General features: G+C 34.0%; 1 protein-coding gene across 1 annotated transcript in view; it reads left to right on the top strand.

Annotated features, from left to right (window-relative positions):
* The first annotated feature begins 263 nt into the window (after positions 1-263).
* Positions 264-22,035, top strand: part of LOC110030134 (probable cyclic nucleotide-gated ion channel 5) — a 42,231-nt gene continuing 20,459 nt past the window's right edge. The window contains exons 1-5 of the mRNA XM_020732710.1: positions 264-633; positions 13,821-13,868; positions 14,202-14,318; positions 14,403-14,584; positions 20,966-21,542. Of these exons, the coding sequence (XP_020588369.1) occupies positions 14,526-14,584; positions 20,966-21,542 (636 nt within the window). The 5' untranslated portion in view covers positions 264-633; positions 13,821-13,868; positions 14,202-14,318; positions 14,403-14,525. The remainder of the gene's footprint in view (positions 634-13,820; positions 13,869-14,201; positions 14,319-14,402; positions 14,585-20,965; positions 21,543-22,035) is intronic.

The following is a 22,035-nucleotide window of genomic DNA, read 5'->3' on the forward strand; positions in this document are numbered from 1 at the left end:
TATAACTAAAATAAATTATTAATTAATTAAATTAATAAAAATTAACTTAAATAAAACTATGAGTGCATTTGAGGTAGCCATGCAATTGTGCATAATGGTAATGTGGATCTTTTAAAAAAAATATTTGTGAAATCTACGTTTTAGCTAATTGTGATAGCTGTTAGAAAATTAAAGTCTTACCTTTAAATTTTTTTTTATATTAATATTATTATTATTTTTAAGAGTAGCCGCCATAACCTTTTTTTTTATCTTCATCAGCATTTTCACAAATGCAAAACAATTGTAGCTGCCAAACACAGCGTAAATTAAAATAATAATCATCTCCCCTGCTCATCTCTGTCCGATCGCCTTCCCCTCCCTTACCCTCGCGTACTGGCGTACATCGCTCTCCTTCTGCCGGTTTCGCCCAAAGTACCTTCTCTCTCCTGCCCGAGACTCTCGCCTACGTCCCTACTCCCTCTCCGGTTTCGCCTAAAACCATCGCCTTTGTGATCGAACACTCGCGATACAATTGCAATTCGAGCTAACTGGGAAGGCAACGGCGGGATCGCCTCGTACAGAGACCCGAAACTCCCATCTTTATTCTCCTTCCGCACTGCTCCTACCCGAAACCATGGAGACAGATGGAGGAAGGTAACTTCATATCTTCTTTTTCGCGCGAATTGTCCGTCCCGGATTCGCTGAATCCGCCGAGTAACAGGATTTGGTAAATCTTGAACTTACGGCCCAAATGAGTAAAATCTGGATTTATGAAATTCGCGGCTTTATTTTATCCAAACTGACCGTCTGACAGGATCTAGGTTAAATACAGGTTAAATCCTGCATTAAATCCGTTAGCAGACAGCCACTAAGTTTTTTTTTGTAGTTATTTTGTGCAATTTTATCCTTTCGATGGGTAGATCCATGGAGGGGGCAAAGGGACGTGTGCCTTTTGGATCGGATTAGCTTCACTGACTTGTATCTTTGGAGGACTTACTCTGTTCTCAGCCCATCTTTATTCAATGTATGATAATCAAAGTATTTATGGAAAAAAAATCACCTTGATAGAATCGAGGAAGAAATTGTAAGCATATATAGATGGCATAATATTTCGCAAGAGCACTAGTGGCAGTTTCGACGCACCATAGATATTTGCTGACTTATAGCTACATCCTATAGTAGGGGCTGCCTCGCAACATATTTAACCTAGAATTTACGTAGAATTTAAGCAAAATCCTACCATACGGTCATTTTGGACAAAACAAATCCCTGGAAGCCGTAAATCCGGATTTCACGGACATCAGCTGTAAATGCCTATATCCCATGAACTGGTGGATTTAACTTTGCAGGCTTTCAACTATCTCCAACGACAGTAACTACTTCTTAAATCCCTGCGGAAATTGCCAAACAGTTCTATTGAGTTTACAGGATTTAGTAAATTCGGTGTCAAGATTTTCAGATTTAACCCATTCGGGGCATAATAAATCAGGATTTACTTGATTTATTAGATCATAATACCTTTAAATTCATCTGTTGTCAGACAGTACCTTAGAGTGAATACTCAATTCTATTATTGTTCTGTCGCCACTCTTAGATAAAAAATTGAAGGTTATTGTTCTGTCGCCACTCTTAGATAAAAAATTGAGGGCCTTTCTTGGATCTTTATGAACCCTTTTACTTTTGAAGCTATTAAAAGTTATATGAAAACAGAAATTTCTGAAACAAGCATGGGCTTTTTTTTCATTGAAATGGGATGCTATATGCTGAGGGAAACCAACATTTAAAAAGGAAAAATACTGTTGCTGGGTTATTTAAGCTTTAGGAGCTATTTGGGTGTAAGTAGGAGTCAGTTAATTGGACTAGGTCCCTACAATCTGATAAACAAAAGTTAATCTGAAATTTGTTTGGTCATCCATATATTTTATTTTATCTAATCTATAAAAAGTTTTTGGAAGTTACTCAATAGATAATGGGATTAAAGAAGATAGATTATGTTTAGGAGGATTTGACATGAGGATTAACAGAAAGTAATTTTTCATTTTGCAATAATTATTGGTTGAATTAGTGAATGAGAACTAATAAATCACAAAAACATGCATATTAATATTTGATGAATGTGCTAAAATTTTTAATAATCAAGCAAACATTTAAGCTACCTTAGATTGTTATTTTGAAATAAGGAAGTTCTTAACTAAGGATATTACTAAACCGTTACACTCTACTAAATGTTCATTAATCATGATTTTAGAGACATTTTGTTAATACCACAAAACAATTGAAGTTTTTTCTTAATAAGCATTTTAAGCTACCTTAGATTGTTATTTTGAAATAAGGAAGTTCTTAACTAAGGATATTACTAAACCGTTACACTCTACTAAATGTTCATTAATCATGATTTTAGAAACATTTTGTTAATACGACAAAACAATTGAAGTTTTTTCTTAATAAGCATTTTTGTGTATCATATATAACTATAATAGCAATTAACAAGATTTAAAATCTTTAATGTGTTTTTTTATTTCTAGTTTTCCAACATGAAGCACAATTGTCCATATTAAAAAAAAATAATAGATTAGGAAGTGTCTTGACAAAATTGTCACTAAACTTAAATATCAATGACATAGAAAGTAACAAAGTGGACTATTTTTTGGGAGCTCCAAACTATCATTGAACTCTAGACTATGAGCGTTAGTATCTTAGTGACTTGAATGCTCTCCACATTAATGTCTCTTCAAACACCATTGTAGAAATTGGGTGATCATGCACCGAAATGGCATTATTGAAGGTCTAGAGATTAATCGATTTGACAAAAATTATTGCATTGGTGTATAAACACAAATTTTATATCATAAAACTTACACTAGTTAAATAACTTTTGTTGTGATGTTATTTTGAAATGATTATCATTAGAAAATCTCATTAGTCGTTACATGTATGCTAAGATCTTCATCACTCTCTACAAGCAATCTTCAACATGCACACAATATTGAGATCACAACATCTGAAGGAGATATACCATGGAGAGTGTGATAGTCCCATGAGGAAGTGCACTTTTCCATTAAGTTCTTAACAATGTTACTTATGGCTAATTTTGTGAAATGAATCAAAAGAATTGACAGTGCATTTAAAATCAGAACTTTGCTCCTTTGCTGCGTTAACCTTCTCATGAGCTTCAAGCTGATATATATTCCTTAACCATTTATTCAACTTTTTCCTTCTTGCAAATAGATTTATTATGGTCATGAACAATTACATTATGGAGTGAACTGAAGTCTAAGCACTTACAGAGACAATTTTAATAATTGTTAGTAAACACATTTAGGCCAACATCATTTATCACAATGGGCTTCTAATGACAATCATCATTGATTATAATGTTAACAAATTCTAAAGTTACATGACTTTCTGATTATTACTTTCAAAAGGTATCCATGTGCTGTTAAATTTCAAAAATATTCTTATTGAAATTATATCTAGTCGTGCCTTCTCTATATGGTTGACCACTATAGCAAGAGAAGACTCATTTCATTCACTAACTTTGTCTTTTAAGTTGGAGACATGATTTAAATTTGTATGATATGAGGGCCTTGAGGTTGACTTGGCAATAAGAAGTAGAGTGTTCCTTAAAATAAATATAAATTTAATAAATTTAATAAACATTCATTGTTTGCCCATATATACACAAATGAGAATGCAATTGAAGTGTTACTATCAACATTAGTCATTATTTCAAGGTCAAATAAATATTTTAATTAATTAATATGGTTTAATTAAGAGAATGATGATTGAAATTTAAAATGAGGAATGAAAGAATATAGATAAAATTGAGAATGAGGTGAGAGAGAAAGTACATCCTTATGTTAATGATCTTAATGGGAACTTTTAAATTTATAAATTCTAATCTTGGTGACTTATTATATTCTTACTTTGATTGATGATATTTGGAGTTTAATAGAGACTAATTGTGTTAAATTTATTTGAGTTGTTATGTTATAATCTCTTTATAATTTTAGTATATATTTGTTATTTTATGATTCAATGTTTATATGTCAACATGTTACTTCTTACTTTAAATAATTTATTCTCTTACTATATTAGGATAATGTATTAGTAAATTAGGGTTTTAATGTTACTTTTTAGTATATAGTTTGAACTTACACTACATCTTGCTTTGTGCTATTTATTGATTTTGAGGCTTACGGCAAAACATCTCGAGATTTGTCTCGTAACATTGACAAAAAAACCTTAATAACTAATTGTGTAATTTTAAACTATGTGCGGAGGAAAACTCATACTTATTTTCTTGAACCCTTTTTTTATAATTTTTTTGAAGACACTTCTCTTATTATCGAAGGCAGACTCCATCTCTTTCTCCTTTTAGTCAGATTGGTAAGTTAATTGAATTGACCCTCAAAATGTGCATGATCTTCTTCAAGGTTTGGTCAAAGAACAAGTAAACTGGCAATGCTCCAATTGGATTCATATAACATTCATATGAGTTGGGCCTTTTGGAATTCCTCCCAATCTTTGGTTAACTAGCTCGAGAGGATTAAGGGACCAAGATCATACTTAACTAAATTCAATTCTCCCTTTGGGGCAAGTGGATCTACATTGAAGTTAACATTGTTTATATTTTGTTTTCTTATTGATGAAAAAGCTGCCTTATTGGCGTCTTTGCAATTTGAACTTTTAAAAACATGATAAGGTTGCATCATTGATTCTTTTTTTCCTTTTATTTTCCTTGCTCACTTTTGGTGCTGTTTTTAGTCTCACAATTTTTGGATTTTTTTTTTATGATGTACCACCATGCTCAAGGAGTTTGAATTCAAAATAACTATACTTTTAGAATTACTTGAAATTTGTTGGGTCAATTTCTTGAGTATTGTCAGCTTAAGCAAGGATAACTTCTCAAAAGTGGTGTTGTCTCTACCATCTAACTTATCTTTGATGCAACCTTACCTGTAATCACTGAAGTTGAGGCTATCATCACGAGTGAAGTCATCTTTTAAAGAGGCCCCTTACTAGTGTAGTTGAGGTTGAACGCGACACATTTGGATGAGTTGATTTTATGATTTTCAAAGAAATACTCTTTTCAGCTTCTTTCTCCTCTCTCGCTCATTCATTTATAGTCTCTACCCAACTTCTCATCAGTTGATTTCATCCATTAAAATGAGATTTTCTTCTTCCTGAACATCCTCTTGAAGGAAGCCAAGTTGGGAATCATATCCAATCCCAAGTTAGCAATGACCCGTGGATCTCCAAGGATATTGTAACCTATAAATCGTTGCAAATTGATCAGTTAAAAATGCGGTTAAACTTTAAAATTTTAATTTAAAGTTTCATACTATCTCGTGGATAAAACAAGAGAAAAAGCCCAGGAAAAACTTGAATTATGGAGGTCTACATTGGGGTCTAAAGGCCCTCATTTAAGTAGAACTAAAACTGAATACATGAAATGTAATTTTAGTAGTAATAGCTCTAGTGACAGAAATGTGACTTTGGGTGATCAAATTATTAAAAAGGTGTGAACGATTTAGATATCTTGGGTCTGTTGTTCAAAGCGATGGTGATATAGATGGGGATGTTAATAGTAGAGTTCAAGTTGGTTGGTTGAAGTGGAGGAATACTTCGGGTCTTTTGTGTGATAGAAAAGTACCACTTAGACTAAAAGGAAAATTTTATAAGACGGTGGTGAGACCTGCAATGCTCTATGGTGCTGAATGTTGGCCTTTAAAAGAGAAGCATAATAATAAGTTAAGTATTGCCGAGATGAGAATGATTAGGTGGATGAGTGACTTTACACTTAGAGACAAAATGCGAAATGAATATATTCGTGATAGGGTTGGTGTAGCTCCTGTGACGGACAAAATTAGAGAAAGTCGTCTTAGATGGTTTGGTCACATTAAACGTTGACCATCTGATGATCCGATTAGGAAAGTAGATGTTTTAGATTCGACTTACGTTAAGAAAGACAAAAGTAGACCTAGGAAAACTTGGGCTTATTGTATAAAAAATGATCTTAATTTACTAGAACTAAATGAAAATATGGTACTAAATAGGACGCAATGGAGAAAAAGGATTCATGTAGCCGACCCCACGTAGTGGGATTAAGACTTTGTTTTAGTTGTGTTGTGTAAACTTTCATACAATCTGTATTCTCTTTTTTACTTAAAAACAAGGGTGGGAGGATGAGTATTACTTTAATCATATCATTAAAGCTGTAGACCAATATTTTCATACCCACGAATTTTGTTTACTCTTTGACTATATGGTCGAGTGTTGCAAGACTCTTCTTATTGAAATTTGTTAGCTTTATTTTAATTGGTCAACCCTCTTTTTGAAGAAATACCTCATCTTCTAAACTTGACTTTTAATTCAAGCCTTTCCTTTTTCATACTTTTGAATAAAAAAATAACTATCCATTTTTTGTGTCCCTTTGTCAAGAACAAAGTTCAAAAGGCGTTCAAGTTCAACGTGGCACTTTGCTTACAAAGAAGTATAACATAAGAATTAGTGCTCACAAAATAATTAGGCATCACTGAATCACGATGACACTATAAAAGTTCAAGATATTCATTATTGCTAGTAATCGTGATAGTTGTAGTCCAAGATGGAACTTTTCCTTGTAAAGCACAACTCATCATAAAAGAGTGGCTTAGGAAGCATTTTGCACGTCTCCACCAACTTGCTTCAATGTGTTTCACTTGATTTATAAGTTTAGTTCACAAGATAGTTCGAAAGAGTAGATGAAAACAAGAAGGAAAAGAAAAGAAAAAAAAAACACGAGCAAAGGGGGAATAGGAAGACAAAGACAAGGTGGTAAGAAAAATTAGAGTATATAAAGAGATGAAGTGCTATAAAAGTTTCTATTTATAAGCTAGAAAACATTTGAATACCATAATCGCTAATTCAAATACAATTCTTGCTTCTCAAATATCCATCATGACTATTGATATGACAACTAAAACTATTAAAGGCTTTGTCAACATCATGAATTAACTTAGAAAGTTCAAATGAAGGGCATCGGGAATCTCTTTGGATATAGTCTAAATTATCTATTAATTACAAGAGTAAACTATGAAGTACATGATAAGTCACTGGTTTTATGATATCTCATTGAATTCAAGGTAATCTACCTACTTCTACTACAAAATGTTATTCGACTTCAAGTGAATTTGAAATAATATAATAATGTCAATAGCAGTATGATTCATGTATTGCTTAAAATTTTACGAACACAAATCAAAAGTTAAGATATGCAAATATCTATTTGTTAAGTAAAAAAATTAGTGGAATACCTGATTCAAGAAATGAAAATACAATACTTTCGAATAACTAATTATTATTATTATTTTCTTTTTGAGAAAGCCCAGGGACTAATATATTAAAAAGAAAGAAAGGTAAAAATAGATTGTATGAGAGGGTCCAAGCATGACACTCTACTCACACGGTAAAACTCATATGCAAATGGTTCCAAAAAAACAAAATACAGAAAAATACAAAAGAGCCCAACAAAAATTGCTAAAACGTGGTATTTTGTAGCTAGAGAGCGACCCAGATTTGCCCTGCCTCTGCCTCTAGTTTTAGGAAATGAGTCAACTAACAAATTGGTAAGATGAGTGCAATTGCCAGTAGTAACAATGTATCGTCCAATAAGTTTTTGAGCTCGAGTCGGCATCCAATCTTCTTCTTCCTTCTGGAATAGACCTGTCATTCCTCATCCGAAGACTAGCTCACCTGATCAGTGGATTGGTCTAAGTATGTTGGACATGTGTAGGTTGTTGAACATTGGAAACAACTATTTACCTGATTTGTTATTGGATCAAAGGAGCACTCTCGTGTGCCTTGGCATGGACATGTAAATGAGTTTTCTTGAATAACAATGAATGATATAGATACGTTTGGATTCTTACTTGTAGTATGGTGAGATCTTTCATGGGATTCCAATGTACCATGCTCCAAACCAACAACTGGAATAGATTGTTCAAAAGCAGGAGCATTCTGGGGTAGAATGGCTTGTGTATGATGTTCTTCGTCAGGAACAACGTTAGTTAGATGAGCAGAGGTATATGCGGTGTTGGAAAAAGGGTCGGGTTGCACCTTCTCAGTAGGGATGGTAGGGCAAGACGTCCACTCCCAATTCAGTATGAATATATTTTTGAAAAGTTTGCTTATCTTTAATTATATCCGGTCTTAGTTGAGGATGCAAGCGATAGTAAATAGTAGAACTGTGACCAAACATACTACAATGAGAGCAATAAGGAGAATGTGGTTCTATTTCAACATTTTGCCAATGCTCGTTGTGAGCGGATCCAATCCATACCTCATCCGGAGCTGGTTGGTGATATCTCTCTCAACTAACACACAAGCCACAGAGGGTCTGTGATAGCAAACGTAGGACTATCAACCTTGAGAGACTTACCGTATGCAATTGCTAAAGAGTAGAGAATTTTCAAGTTGAACATGTGTAGTTTTAACCCGAAAACTTAATCCAAATAGGAATGATAGGGGACTCCATTTTTAAATCAAAATGGACAGTCCACTTCAGGATTTTCATAAAACAGTTGTCAATCTTGATTATCTTACGAGAAAAAATACGAGTATAATTCGTATCGTGAGATAACTGAATAAGTATATGTCGGACGCCAAGTAAGCCAATATTCCAACTACCAAATAACTTCATAGCATCAAAATCTTTCTGAATGATCTCAAGTTTTGGGTGACCATAAAGGAATTTTTTCACTAGAGCAAAACGCTAAAAAGACGCAAGAGTACTGGTTTCAACCTTAGAGAGAAAAAGAGCAGGTTTCTTTTTTTTAACCAAGTTTTAAATAAAAGTGTGATCACCACCATCTTCAAGAGCATCGTGGAAGGATTGTGGAACATTACAGGACTTGCTAATACCAAAACCAGACTCTGAAACTGAAAGAGGGGCATGAGTAGGATTAGAAAAGTTGCTGGCAAGAGCAGTGACATAAGAACGAAGCGTCGTGGTCATCTCTATAGGCAAGATGACCACGGTTATTTTCTGGGGCGGCTTGGCGAGCAACTTCAAATTTGCGAGGCGATCTGTCGGGCGTAGGCGCATCGTCGGTTAGGAGACGACGTGCGAACAGAGACGTCGTCGTCGTCTTCGTGTAAGGCGAGCAGTCAGACGCCGTCGGGCTGGAACGACTTGCGAGCTTACGAAGGAGCGTCGTCGACTGAGAAAAAAGACGGGCGAGCGTATCATGAAAACGTCGTCGTGGGAGACGACAGAGAAAGGGAGTGAAGCAGATAGTTTCAACGCCGGAAATCACCATCGGGTGAAACTTTAGCAGAGCCCGCTATCGACGCCATGATATTCGGTGATACTGAAGTGCCGAAAAGGAAGAGCGACTTCAAGGTGCAAGAGCTCATCCTAAGAGATGACTCGAGTTTTTTGCGAAACCCTAGCTTGCCATATGAAGATAAAGAAACCCTCTTAGTAGGAAGTGCACCTTTGTATTGAGAGATACTTTACAAAGGATATCTCTTTAAATAAAACGATGAAGTGCAAACCCGACTTTACCATTATATTGGTTTATCATCTAAGTCTTAGAAGCTTTTGTCAGTGAGGCTATTTCTTATCATTACCTCTTTGACTTCACATCAGAGATCTCAAATGTAGTTTTAGTAAGGCAATTTTATGGGGTTGACTGTGGTAAGCGAGATTAAGTGTTCCTTTACATGGTTGAGGCTACACTTAGTACTCTAATTGGAGACTTCAATATTACAATCCGGTGTTTAACACTTGACAAAGTCTCAATTTCCTTGTCCAGCATCGTCTTCTTAATCTTTACACCGGCTTCCATGCCTATAATTGCCTTCTTCAATAAGTTAATCTAAAAAATTAATTCTTTCTCATGTAATTTTTCCATTGAGCTAGTTGCTTCAATATAACTTGTCCTCTCAACAGTAATAGTCTTAACCATTTTCTCTCCATCAACTCTATCAAGCTCAATATTTTAGGGCTCAAGTCTTCTGTCTATTTAGATGGAGAACCATTATTCAAATCTTTCTCTTCACAGAGAACTATTGAACTATCAAGTTCTCTTCAGAATCGAACTTCTCAATACTCGTCATTTGCGTTTCTTCAGGATGGTGACCACATAGAATCGGTCCTCCACAATAGCATGACTTGTGGTGATTTCAATTAGATTAGCAGGAACTTGATATATTAACTTCTCATGAATTGAAGAATCTTGAGTTGTCCATACTATTTTCTTGGGCAGAGTTGACATTAATTGACAGGTGAAAGCTTTGGATTAGAAGTGTTGATTTAGGTGTTGTCCAACAAATCTCATTGGATTAGAAGTGTTGATGTAGGTGTTGTCCAACAAATCTCATCACCTAAGTTTGAGAAGCAAACATAAGGGTGTAGAATTCACCACCTTTGCCCTTATTGGAAGAAGTGATAATATTATCTTTGATCATTGGAGCAATTTCTGGAGCCTGTACAGCCTCTTCAGATTTGTTGCTTTCTTATTTGTAGCCTTGCTAGCATCAACCTTTTTTGAAATTATCTTGTCCAAATTGAGAAATTGGATTCTCCTAATTTTTGTATCTTTAGCTCTTTTGATAGGATAACGTCTATTAAAGATGCACCCTTGATAGCTAGATGTGATTATCTTTTGACAACTTTCTTATTGAAGTCGTGCAAATTATGATGGACATCAGAATGAGGCTCTTTTGAATTTCTTCATTTTAGAAGAATATTGGCTCTATACAACAGAATATTGGCTCTTAATTCCACTACGTGGGGTCGGCTACATGAATCCTTTTAAGAATATTGGCTCTATGAAAACTCTAAATTAAGGATTACAGAAATATCAAAGAAAAAAATGTTGAGAGAAGAAAGGTTTAACTTAGAACTTATACACTGATCTTACATGTGAGCTTTGTAAAGATGCCCTCCAAGTATCTCAAAACTACCGAAACAATGACTATTAATAAGGGAGTTGATAAGAGAATCAGGTTCATAAAAGGGATAACAGAATTAAGGAACTAGTGTATACCGCTTTGGTCAGATCAATCAAGTAATAATGCTAACATGGATTGGCTTTTAAATACTAATGATTGACCAGCTGACTTGGCCACCAAGAGCTTATATCTCTTGTCCTATGAAATCACTTAAAGCCTTCAAACAAACAAGTTGTCTGATAACCAATAAGTCGCTTAATGATCAACAAGTCACCAAATCCACCTCTAAAACTTGGTATTTAATCAACTAGCATAAGCTGCATGGCTATTTACCCAGAGAACTTGTTAGTTTGACTTGAACGTGACGTCCTTAGTGGAACTCGCAACACCTGCAATATGGGGAGACAACTCTTCCATCCACTACATGATTAACAATAAGACTATAGAGCAGCCACTCAGTTGTCCCAACTAACAGTTTTCCTTTATATTGCACCTTTATCCACTCCTTTATATAGGGTTCAAGTTTATAATCGCGGGGAATAGCAAAATTAAAATATGAGAACTCTTTCTTTGTTTTCTTTCTGTTTTTTAGTCAACTGAATTCAAGTTTTGTCTATCCCACTTTGTCTAGTCTAAGTGGTTAATCAAGCTTTTTATAAATGACTCGCTAAAGGAATTCTATCATATCAACCTCTCTCTCTTCTCACATCTAAGTGTGGCTCGCTTTCTCAAGTAAGGTGAATGTCATCTTGATCCAGATAAGTTTGAATTCAACATTATGTTTTAAGAAAAAAGTGTAATTCTGAAGAAGCACAATTCATTTAAATTGTCTTGTACTGAACTTCTTTTAGGGATTTTACTTGTTTTAATGCTTGGAGTAGGAACTAGAATAAATCTATTTGGCAAAAAGTAATACTGGTGAGTGATTGATCACTCGAGAAAGAAATTACTCGAATTCTCATGCATGAGAACATGTGCATTATTTCTTCATTGAAGCAGATTGCATGCTTAGCTAACTATAATCTCCTTGATTTTTTGTTGTGGTCTATTTAGAATTGGGTTTTAAGGATCACAGTTAGTTGAAAGTTCATAATAAATTATCCCTCTCATTTGAATGAGTACATTTGATTAGGGAGATCCGTTAGATCAATGTTCTGGAAGGCTTAAGTAGGTAAGGAGGGGTGTTTAACTCTATAATGATCCCATGGTTTCTTTGTCCATGGTACATTTGGTGATTAGTCTCAATTTATTAGACATTTTTGGCTATGATGTGAAGACATCCATGCAAGTACCATTGAGTTACCCCTGCAAAGAGCTTTACAAAGAATCAATCGATATAAATGTTTTTAATGTTTTGCTGAGTAAACTTTGGCTAGCTCAAAAAGATTACGAGGCAATTGCGAGTTGAAGAAATATGATAGATTTTGCGAGGTATTACTTCGACCTCTCTTGTTTGAGATCTAAGCTTATGTGGCCTACAAAAGCTTGTTGAAGCATGGTTTACCTAGAACATAGCATATAATAGAAGGAATCCGCAAACATGAAGCCATGGCAATAGGATCTCAGTCGGATTTGGTGCTCTAGTATTTAAATATGGATTTTGTTTATCTTGCCAACTTCCTTGATTTAGCAAAACCTAAGATTTTAAAAAGCTCTTAAAATTATTTGGCTATCCTAAGGAAGCGATTGGATTTATTAAATCCTTGATGTTGGGTTGCTTTTTCTCTAGATTTAACAAATCTACCTTTTCAAACAAACCCTAAATTTTGTTTACATTATTTAATTTAAATCATGTCTATATTCTTCATAATTTCTAAATCATTTCTAAATGGGTGTTTTCAGAGAAAATGGTTGAATTTCATCTACAATTTCATCTAAAGATAGTTAAATTTCAACTGTTCAACTCCACAACCTTACCCTCTCATTAGTTTGGAGGAAGTACTAATGATGATAATAAATTTCGAGCAAGATAGAAATTAAAAAAAAATTACAAAATTAACTCTTTATGCATTATTTTAATAATGTTTATATCTTAGCATAGTTGCATGCAAAGTATATAATTAGATACACGCATCACTTTAAAATGAGAAATTAGAAGTATTTATAGTTAAATAATCAATGATAATTTTTGGCATCCGGGCCTTTCATTGAATTTCTGAATAAAATATAAACATTTAGGCTCACTTTTAATTGGTGCCGCGTAACCCAACTAGCCTGGTGTAGCCTGTTAACATATCTAAATTATGTGATGAGCATTTAAGGAGTTATGGGCCATCTGAGTTAGTTGAAGTTCACTGCTATAATCTTTATTAAAGTGGCCATGCTTTATGCCTGAGAGCCCATTAAAAGATTTGCACATTCATTCCTATCAACAATAATTAGATTTAATTGATGATGAACAACAATTTCAGTAATGAATGACTCCAAAAGAAGCCAAAATGCAAGGGTTATTAAGTGAGCTTGACCATCACCAAATGGAACTGTAAAATATTAAAGGAATGAAATTTGGAAATGACTTGATGAAAACTCAACCCCAGTTGGTCAAAATTTTCAGTTTTAATTAGTTCTCTGGGTAATTTTGCATTCCCTACTTGTTACTTTTGGTTCAAATTTTGCACTTACTGAATTAACAATAATTTATTTAGAGAATTAAGAGGTTGTAGCTCACGCGGATTGCAATTGTTCCCTATTGCAAAGGTTCAGCTAAAAGCATGTTTTTGAGTTTATTACATGAAAAATAGAAATGCAATAAAGGAGTAATTGTCTCTTTGGTGCTTTTACATGCTTCACAATTTTGCCTCACTAATGACAGCGATCGCGGCTGCAGTGTTTTTTCATCTGCGGATTTTTGCATTTGTTTTTCATTGACTGAGGTTGACTTTATTGTTTAATGTAAATAGGAGCTGTTGGAAATTGTGATCATGAATCCGTCTGTGCAGAAACTTCAGGTTCCATCTCTTTGAACTTACTAATTTATATACTCTCTTAACATCGCAACTCAGTTTTTCAGTTTGATTTTGGCCTAGGAAGCTGTAAGGCATCATAATATAAAAGTCACGTCGTACTTGATTTCATGTTTAATGCTTATACAGTGTGCTTGATTAATGATTTTGATTTTTAATCTCGTATAGCATTATGCTTAGACATGTCATCTATAGTTTGAAACAATGCTGATAATGACATCACCACAATAGTAAGAGCATAACAATTGGCATTCAGATTTTAGGTATTTATTATTTTGAGTTTGATTTCAAATTGGCATTTATTTACCAAATTTACAGGTTAAATTGTTCGAAAAAACAATCTGACATTAAACAAGCTCCAACTCATAAGATTATGAAAGTTTGATGATTCTTTCATCTCCATCACGAAGGCCTATTCTGTTAAGGCACACCAAGGTGAAAAACCTCCGTGCTTTGCTAGTTCCTTTGAACTTCTTTAGTCATTCTTGTTGACATTGTTTTCCTCAATTTTTTGTGCAGGTGTGATGTATAATTAGCTACTTGTTTTCTTTCATATAGATCAAACTGTGTACTAGGTCTCGTATGAGTAGCCTTATCTTGGTAGTTTTACGGTTTTTTAACTCCTTACATAGCTAGCACAAGATGTTTGATTGTGGTTACAAGGAAGAGTCCATTGACGGGCACAAAGAGCAATTTATAAGGTGTGTTTGTTTAGTGGCACAGAAACTTGTCTGGTTTTTAACTCTTCCTGCTATTATTTCTAAACAGCTTGTATTTGGAAGCTTAATGCATGCTCTATTCTGACAGGCTTAGTCATTATGGCACTTTATTTGTTTTCTTTAATCATGGCGACACTTCCCTTGTTAGCACATTATGGGTGCTTATGCACATGATTTGTGTGCGTTTGGGATTCAATGTTTAAAAAAAGTAGAAACACAAAATAAAGTGCAACTTGTGTGTGTATTCTGTATTCTTACATGGAAATTAGGCAGTTGATTGTGTGCACATGCTTGTGGGTATAATTGTGTGTTGCGTTTAATGTTTAAAATATGAGAGCACAAAGTTAATCATGTAACCACTAGCAAAAAGAACTTAACTTCAAAGCTTGAAGGGTAAGCTTTCTGAAGTAAAATGTGAAATTTCTGGAGAACTATGGAACAGCAACATTTAGATATTAAGTAAAATATGAAAACAAATGCAATGGTTCAGACACAAGCACACACCGACAGATTTATATCCAAGCATTCATAAATTAAAAAAACAAATGTTTACAAATACTGTGTTTCTGAAAAAACATCAATCAGAAGGAAATATAATATTAAAGGTTGTTTATTTAATAGAAGTGAGGTATACACTCAACACATGGTAACGTTGTAATGCATGCCTTCATAATGGGTTGCCTCCTAAATTGTTGGTGTAAAGCTAATGTTCTTCTTGCTTGATAACGTTTTCATTATTCAATTGACATAGTGATTCAAAACCTCATGATAATTTGAAGTGGAGTGGAAAGCATAAGCATGAATGTTATGGTTGGCACCTGACTGTCATAGAGGATAGAAAAAATTTAAAAAAGAAAACAAAACATATAATGAGAGAAATATGATTAATAAATTCAAAGGGAAGATAATAACCCCCATTGTCCCCACCCTTTCTTATGCCTTCCAAGGAGGTCATGCATAAAGCAGGCTTGTTCCTTCCTACTTCAATAATTAAGAAGGGGTATGCTCTCTCTCTCTCAGTCTCTCTCTTCCTCTCTGTCTCTCTGTCTCTTTCTCTCTCTCTCTTTTCCTTTCTCATGCAAATATGAAGGTTCCCTCTTAGTTTAAAGAAATAAGAGGAGGAACTTTCCCATCTTTTAATTATATTAGTAATACGTTGTAAATTAAATGAAGCATCTCTTCACCCTCTTCTATGTAACTTTTTAAAGGGATGTTTTATCAGGTTAATCGGAGAATAATGGCAAGTGCTATCATAATGAAGCCACAAAGACACCTTCAACTCCAAGATGAGGATAATATACCCCTCCATTTTGCCTATTTTTCAATGTTGCCTTGTTTTTGTTCCCTCTTGGAGCTAAGCTAATGGCAATACCAATGCTTTCATTTCTTGGCATAGGCAAATAGGTAATCATCGCCTTAGCATCATCACTGGAGATTTCTTCAAGGTCTAACAATCTCAGTAAAGCGAATGCTTCTCTCAAATCCATTTTTCTTGCTGTGTTTAAGCTCATATGCACTAAGTTGCTATCCTTTGTAGCACTGCCCATGTCCATTTTTGTTGGCTTAAGGGAATGGTAATATTTATTCCCAAAACTTCACCATATAAGGGCTAGTAGAAATGCAGTAAATGACCTTTTGGAAGTTTTGGACTTGGCCATAATGTTGCCTCACCATGGATATCATGTGGAAGCATTATCACAATCTATGAGGGTGCTCAAAGTTATGAAATTTAACCACTTTTAAGACTTTGCTGATATGTACATTAAATTAAGATCCGACATAATATTAGAGTTTTGTTGGAGCAAAATAAAAGAATTATATTAAGGTAAGAGTTGAACACAATTACCTCCACATCTTCCCGATAAAGTCAAAAAATTGAAGTTCCTAAGAAGCTATAGTCTTCACACACTAAAAATTTGCAGATGCTGATTACATGCGAATGTCTATGCATGTTGGTTGGATTCTTTTTCAACCCTAAAATGATCCAACTCAGATTAAGTTGAGTTCAGTTGGATTAATGTCAATTTGACTAGAAATGTGCATTCTGACCTGATATAAGAATCTTAACATGGAAATACAATTAAAAGTTTTTATTATATCCAAGTTTTTATTGTAGTGAATAAGAATTCTCTTACTAGCTTGGTTATGTTCAAGATTAGAATTGAATAACTCTTTTTTTTTTCTTACCTTGAGAACTTGAAAGCTAAACATATAAACTTTTGTGGAATTTAATTCTGGTTATTATTTATGATAATTGACCCAAATAGAATTATGCATCCTCCATACAATGTTTTGCCTAACGACACACATAATTATGCCTTCCTTGATGCATAATTATTTATCTCTCAAGGCATATGAGTCAAGCCTTTCACATCTATTCTATAGAATATATAATTAGTCAAGCTTGACATCTCAATTCCACATGGAACCCTCTCATTGTGATGTATCATTAAATGGTACTTATCAAAAACACATCAGTAGTTTGTTGACCCAACTTGTGAAATTTGGGGAGGGCTGCCATACATTTATGGAATTGTTGAAATATCCTAGAATTATTTAAAAATTACAAATTTACTACCATATGTTAAAAAGTTCACATTCCAAGAATTATATGAAATATCTGACGCTATTCCATATTTGTTGTGAAGTTAGCAAAATGTAGAGAAATCCTAAACAATTCCAGAAATTTCATGGCCTCCAAAATGTCTTTAGTCCATTGCAAAGTGGATAAAAATGTGAAGTTCTTGTTCTCCCATTCATAAAAATATTTGGAATAATCCAAAATCATCATAAAATATTTAGAAAAATATCATGAAATTTGATAAAAATGGGATAGATGGTGTTGGAAAAGTATACGTTAAATCCCTTGCCCTCCAACTGTAATGTTGACATGATCGATTGATCAATGAGGCTATGACCTTCTAGAATATTTCAACACATATTTTTCCTTTCATTTTGTTAGTTAGGGTAAGATGGCTATTATCTTTGTTTTAATCAATCATAGTTGATCAAGTAATAAAAATCATGCTCTTGGTAGTCCCAATCAGATATAATCATCTTTGGTGGCAAGTTAGTCTAAAAGGGAGAACAATAAGAATTGTAGACTAATGCAATTATTGTTGCCTCAATTTGCATGCCAACTCAGTATCAAATATTGAGGCAATCAAAACAGAATAATATGTAATGCTAGGCTATCAATCACAAATAATGGTACTAGACGAGCCTTATCAGTTTATTTCGCTAAAAGTTTTTCTTCTCATTTACAAAGTGATATTCTAGTGATGCTGATCATCAATCATCATGAATAATGCCTTCTCATACTTTATAAGTGAAGAAACCCTTAAAGATATAACTAAGGCTATTCACATTCGAATTTTAATTTCATTAGAGCAATTATTGAGCAAAATGAATGAAAAAAAATAACCAAGGATAAGTTTCTAACACTCAAATGAACATGTCTGACTCCGACTATTCACCTCCCACTTGGAAAAGCATCACATGCCTTTGACATTTCGTAAAAAAAGTCAAGACTGTAATGACTCTTTTGATTGACTTACATGGTTATTTCATTTGATTTTCATTTAATTTGTTTCAACCATTTTGCAATATGCATTAAATGTTTTGTGTGGATGTGATGTATGAAATCTTTTCAAAGCATGTTATAATGCTTATGAGATAGGTAATAGCCCACCTTTATAATTTGACTTCACACCTCGAGTAATCATCTTCCTTTGCAAAATCCATTATTCTTCTTTGAACTTACTCCTCTTAAATCAAAATCCTAATTATTTTTTTATATTTAAACTTACTATAGAGTGCAAATATTTTTACATATTGAAATTAGTACAAACTTACCTTGTCTATTTCTTGCGAAGTTAATTGTTCTTTTCGAACCTATTGATTCATATACTCTTCAACTTTCAATTTCTAATATTAATTTATAAAATTTTCTAGAAATATTTAATAAATTTTAAATTTAATCAACTATTACTGTTATCAGAAATTAATAATAAACTTTCATGTCATTTTCTTTTCCTCATTTGCTCAATGTTGAAGTCCGTCCTTACTCTCTCAGTCTCTTGTTCGAAATCCCAAACAACATTACTTGTTGCTTCTGCTCCGGTACTTGCTAAGATTGCACGTCATTGTTCTCCTTCCGCATGCGATGCTTTACTATTGGTCTCATGCTCGGGTCAATGACATTGGCTGCTGCTCATCTTGCACTTTCGCTTAAGTGGGCTCATTGGCTTAAATGCTGACATGTGCGTTTGTCCTCGCTTTGTACCACTTGGCATGCGTGGCTAGTTTCGTCTCAGCTTTCCTTTGCTTGTCTTGCTTGCACAAGAGACATCAATTCTTGCATGCGTGCTTGCCACTTCTTTTCCTTCTCTCTGTTCATTCTTTCGTACTCTATTCATTCGGGACAAATCCCGTCACATTTTCCATCACCGAATTGATGAAACCGGCTCATCAATTCTTATAATTGACTAAGTGAATTCAGAATTATTTTTGCTATTGTAAAATTGGTATTTTTACAGTCACTAAGGAAATTTCTTTTAATCGATTAATCATACCTAAAACATGCTCATGAGCCATGTATCAATCATACTGAAATTTTCACAACTTTCCCGATAGCCATACCTTTGATACATTGAGCCATATGGTTAATCTGATCCAGGCATAAAGCCTTATGTTAGTGAAAATCTGTCATGAAATTGACATTAAAATATTTCTACTTGTGCCTTCATGGGCTCACCTTGGCCATGGAAACCAAAGAACACCAACAAGGGGTCTATTGGTATATAGTTTGAACAAGGGAATTGTGGGATTCTAACAGAATTTACCACCTTCCCTCCATCCCCATCCCCATCCCCATCCCCATCCCCATTCCTCTCTCCATGTTTTAGGTCTCCACCTCTTAACATGGAGTGACACATCTCCATATTAGAAGCAATATGTAGAAAAAATGAGAGTAGAACCAAAATTACAATAAATTCTCATATTATCCTCAATGGGGGGTTCTTTTTGCAGTTGTGAGAAGTAATTAATCATGGGCAAACTGACAATAGAAATTTCTCAAAAAGGGAGCAGATTATCTTGAAACTGCATCATGTGCTTTTCATATGCATACTGATAATTCATCGAGTTGTGATCTTTTTTGGGACTCACACATTAACTGTATAAGCATCGTAGGAATGTTGAACCAAATAGCTTCATTAAGGGAAAAGGGATGGATTTGAGAGTTGGGGGATAAGGGTGGGAATAATCTAATTATAGAAGGATGGCATAGAAACGGCCAAACTATGATTATATTGAATAGAGTTTTTTCTAAAATAATCATTGTTAATTTTGTTTGAAGTTCTATGCTTGAAATAAAATTTTAGTAAAACACGTGATGTAGTTTAGGGGCTCTAAAATTCAGGCAAGACAATTGTAATAAGAGGAAAAGAAGATTAATTTTTTGCTATTTCTTTGTACTTTTTCATGACACCTTTGAATTATATTACATTACTTAAAAAATAAAAAAATTTATTGTATCATCCAAACATTATAATTTTGCAGAACACTTGGAGTGAGTATTTTCTCTTTTGAATATGGCTAATTAATTGTGATAGGAATTAAATATATGGGAAGTCTATGAAGCATATGGATAATAGTATGGTATTTTATTCGTGGGTGGCCTTGGGCCAATTAAGCTACTTTTTATGCTTTCTCTGCTCACGTGGTGGAAAGTCTCAAAAGCCCCAACTGTCTTATAACTGCAGTTTTCAATTGTCTTCATTTCCTTGTAAAAGTAATGACAATCATATTTTTGCATTCATCTTTTTGATGATGCTTTTCTTTATCACTTTTTAACTCATTATTTGATACTTCAATTTTTTTCCGTTTTTTTTTTTTTTTTTTTTTTTTGTTACTTGTAAACTTCTTTTACTGTTCGTGAAAAAAGACTGTTCCTTCCCGTTAATTTGTGCCTTACTAGTATGATTCTAAGAGAAGTTTATGCCATGCTTTGGTGTTTTCATTTATTTTACGCCAATTCATGTTTTCCATAGATTATTTGGGATTGCTATCTTTTTTCCCTAGTCATTCATGTTTTACTTGTAATAACTAAACTGCTTTTACACTCATTTTGTGACTCTGCAGCTTTTCTTGTCATGCATGTTTTACTTGTAATAACTGAACTGCTTTTACACTCATTTCATAACTTTGCATGCGTATATTCTTTAACACATAGGGCATTCATATTTTCAATAGACATAATTTTATTGTATTTTTTCCTCTTTGGTAATTATTGTAGACCTTTTCATTTTGAAAACTTTGTTTCACTATTGCCACTAGAAGATTTCATTCCCATGCTTTTAGGTTGGAAGATTCGAGCCCAAGTTTATCTTTTTCTTCTGATACAAGAAAAATGAATAAGAGTAGTTTCCATGTTGAGGGATTTCATCATGGTTCAAGCAACCCGGCAAAATCATTTAGAAGTGGAATGAAAAGGGGATCTGAAAGGCTCAAGTCGCTCAAGAAAACCCTTAGGTTTGGTAACACGAAGGGAATTTTTCCAGAAGATCTTAAGGTTTCAGAGAAGAAGATTTTTGATCCTCAAGACCAATTTCTTTTGAGAATGAACAGGCTTTTTGTAATATCATGTATTCTTGCTGTGTCTGTGGATCCATTGTTTTTTTATCTTCCAGTATATGACCAAGATTCAAATTGCCTCAATATAGATCGAAATCTAGCATACATATCAACCACTCTGCGTACATTTATTGATTCATTCTACCTTCTTCGAATGGCTCTTCAGTTCCGTACCGCATATATTGCCCCATCATCACGTGTATTTGGTAGAGGTGAACTTGTAATTGATCCTGCGCAGATAGCTAATCGTTATTTACAAAGGCACTTCATTGTTGATTTCCTGGCTGTGTTGCCACTTCCACAGGTTTGTATAAACTATATGGATCGTCATGTTTCTTTAGCTGAAGATTAGTTATCTATTCTTAGGCTGTTGTACTTGATTCCGTGATTTACATGAGTTTCTATTACAATTCCTGACAGCGTAAGGATAAATTTTTAAATTTTTGGCTAAGTAGAACATTTATTTTTCTTATTAGTAGCACTTGTGGAAATGCGGGCTCAGCTGTTTGTAAACTGTTTTTTGCCTACTGTGTATTCCTGTACATCATTTCTAATATATACATGTACAAACACATTTGAATATCATCAAGCACAGAAAAGCATAAAATATTTACTATTGGATATTTTGCACTGAACAAACTGGAAACTGGGTAATCGGGTTTTGAACTGAGAGATTATTACTTCCCAAATTACATGGATGCATTCTCACATATGTTTGCATTTTGGGTAGGAAAAGGTATGTTGCCTTATTCATATAATTTGGAAGGTAATATCCCAGCTCAAACTCTGATCTCTCA

This window comes from Phalaenopsis equestris, unplaced genomic scaffold, assembly GCF_001263595.1.
Source record: "Phalaenopsis equestris unplaced genomic scaffold, ASM126359v1 Scaffold000665, whole genome shotgun sequence".
Classification (NCBI taxonomy): domain Eukaryota; kingdom Viridiplantae; phylum Streptophyta; class Magnoliopsida; order Asparagales; family Orchidaceae; genus Phalaenopsis; species Phalaenopsis equestris.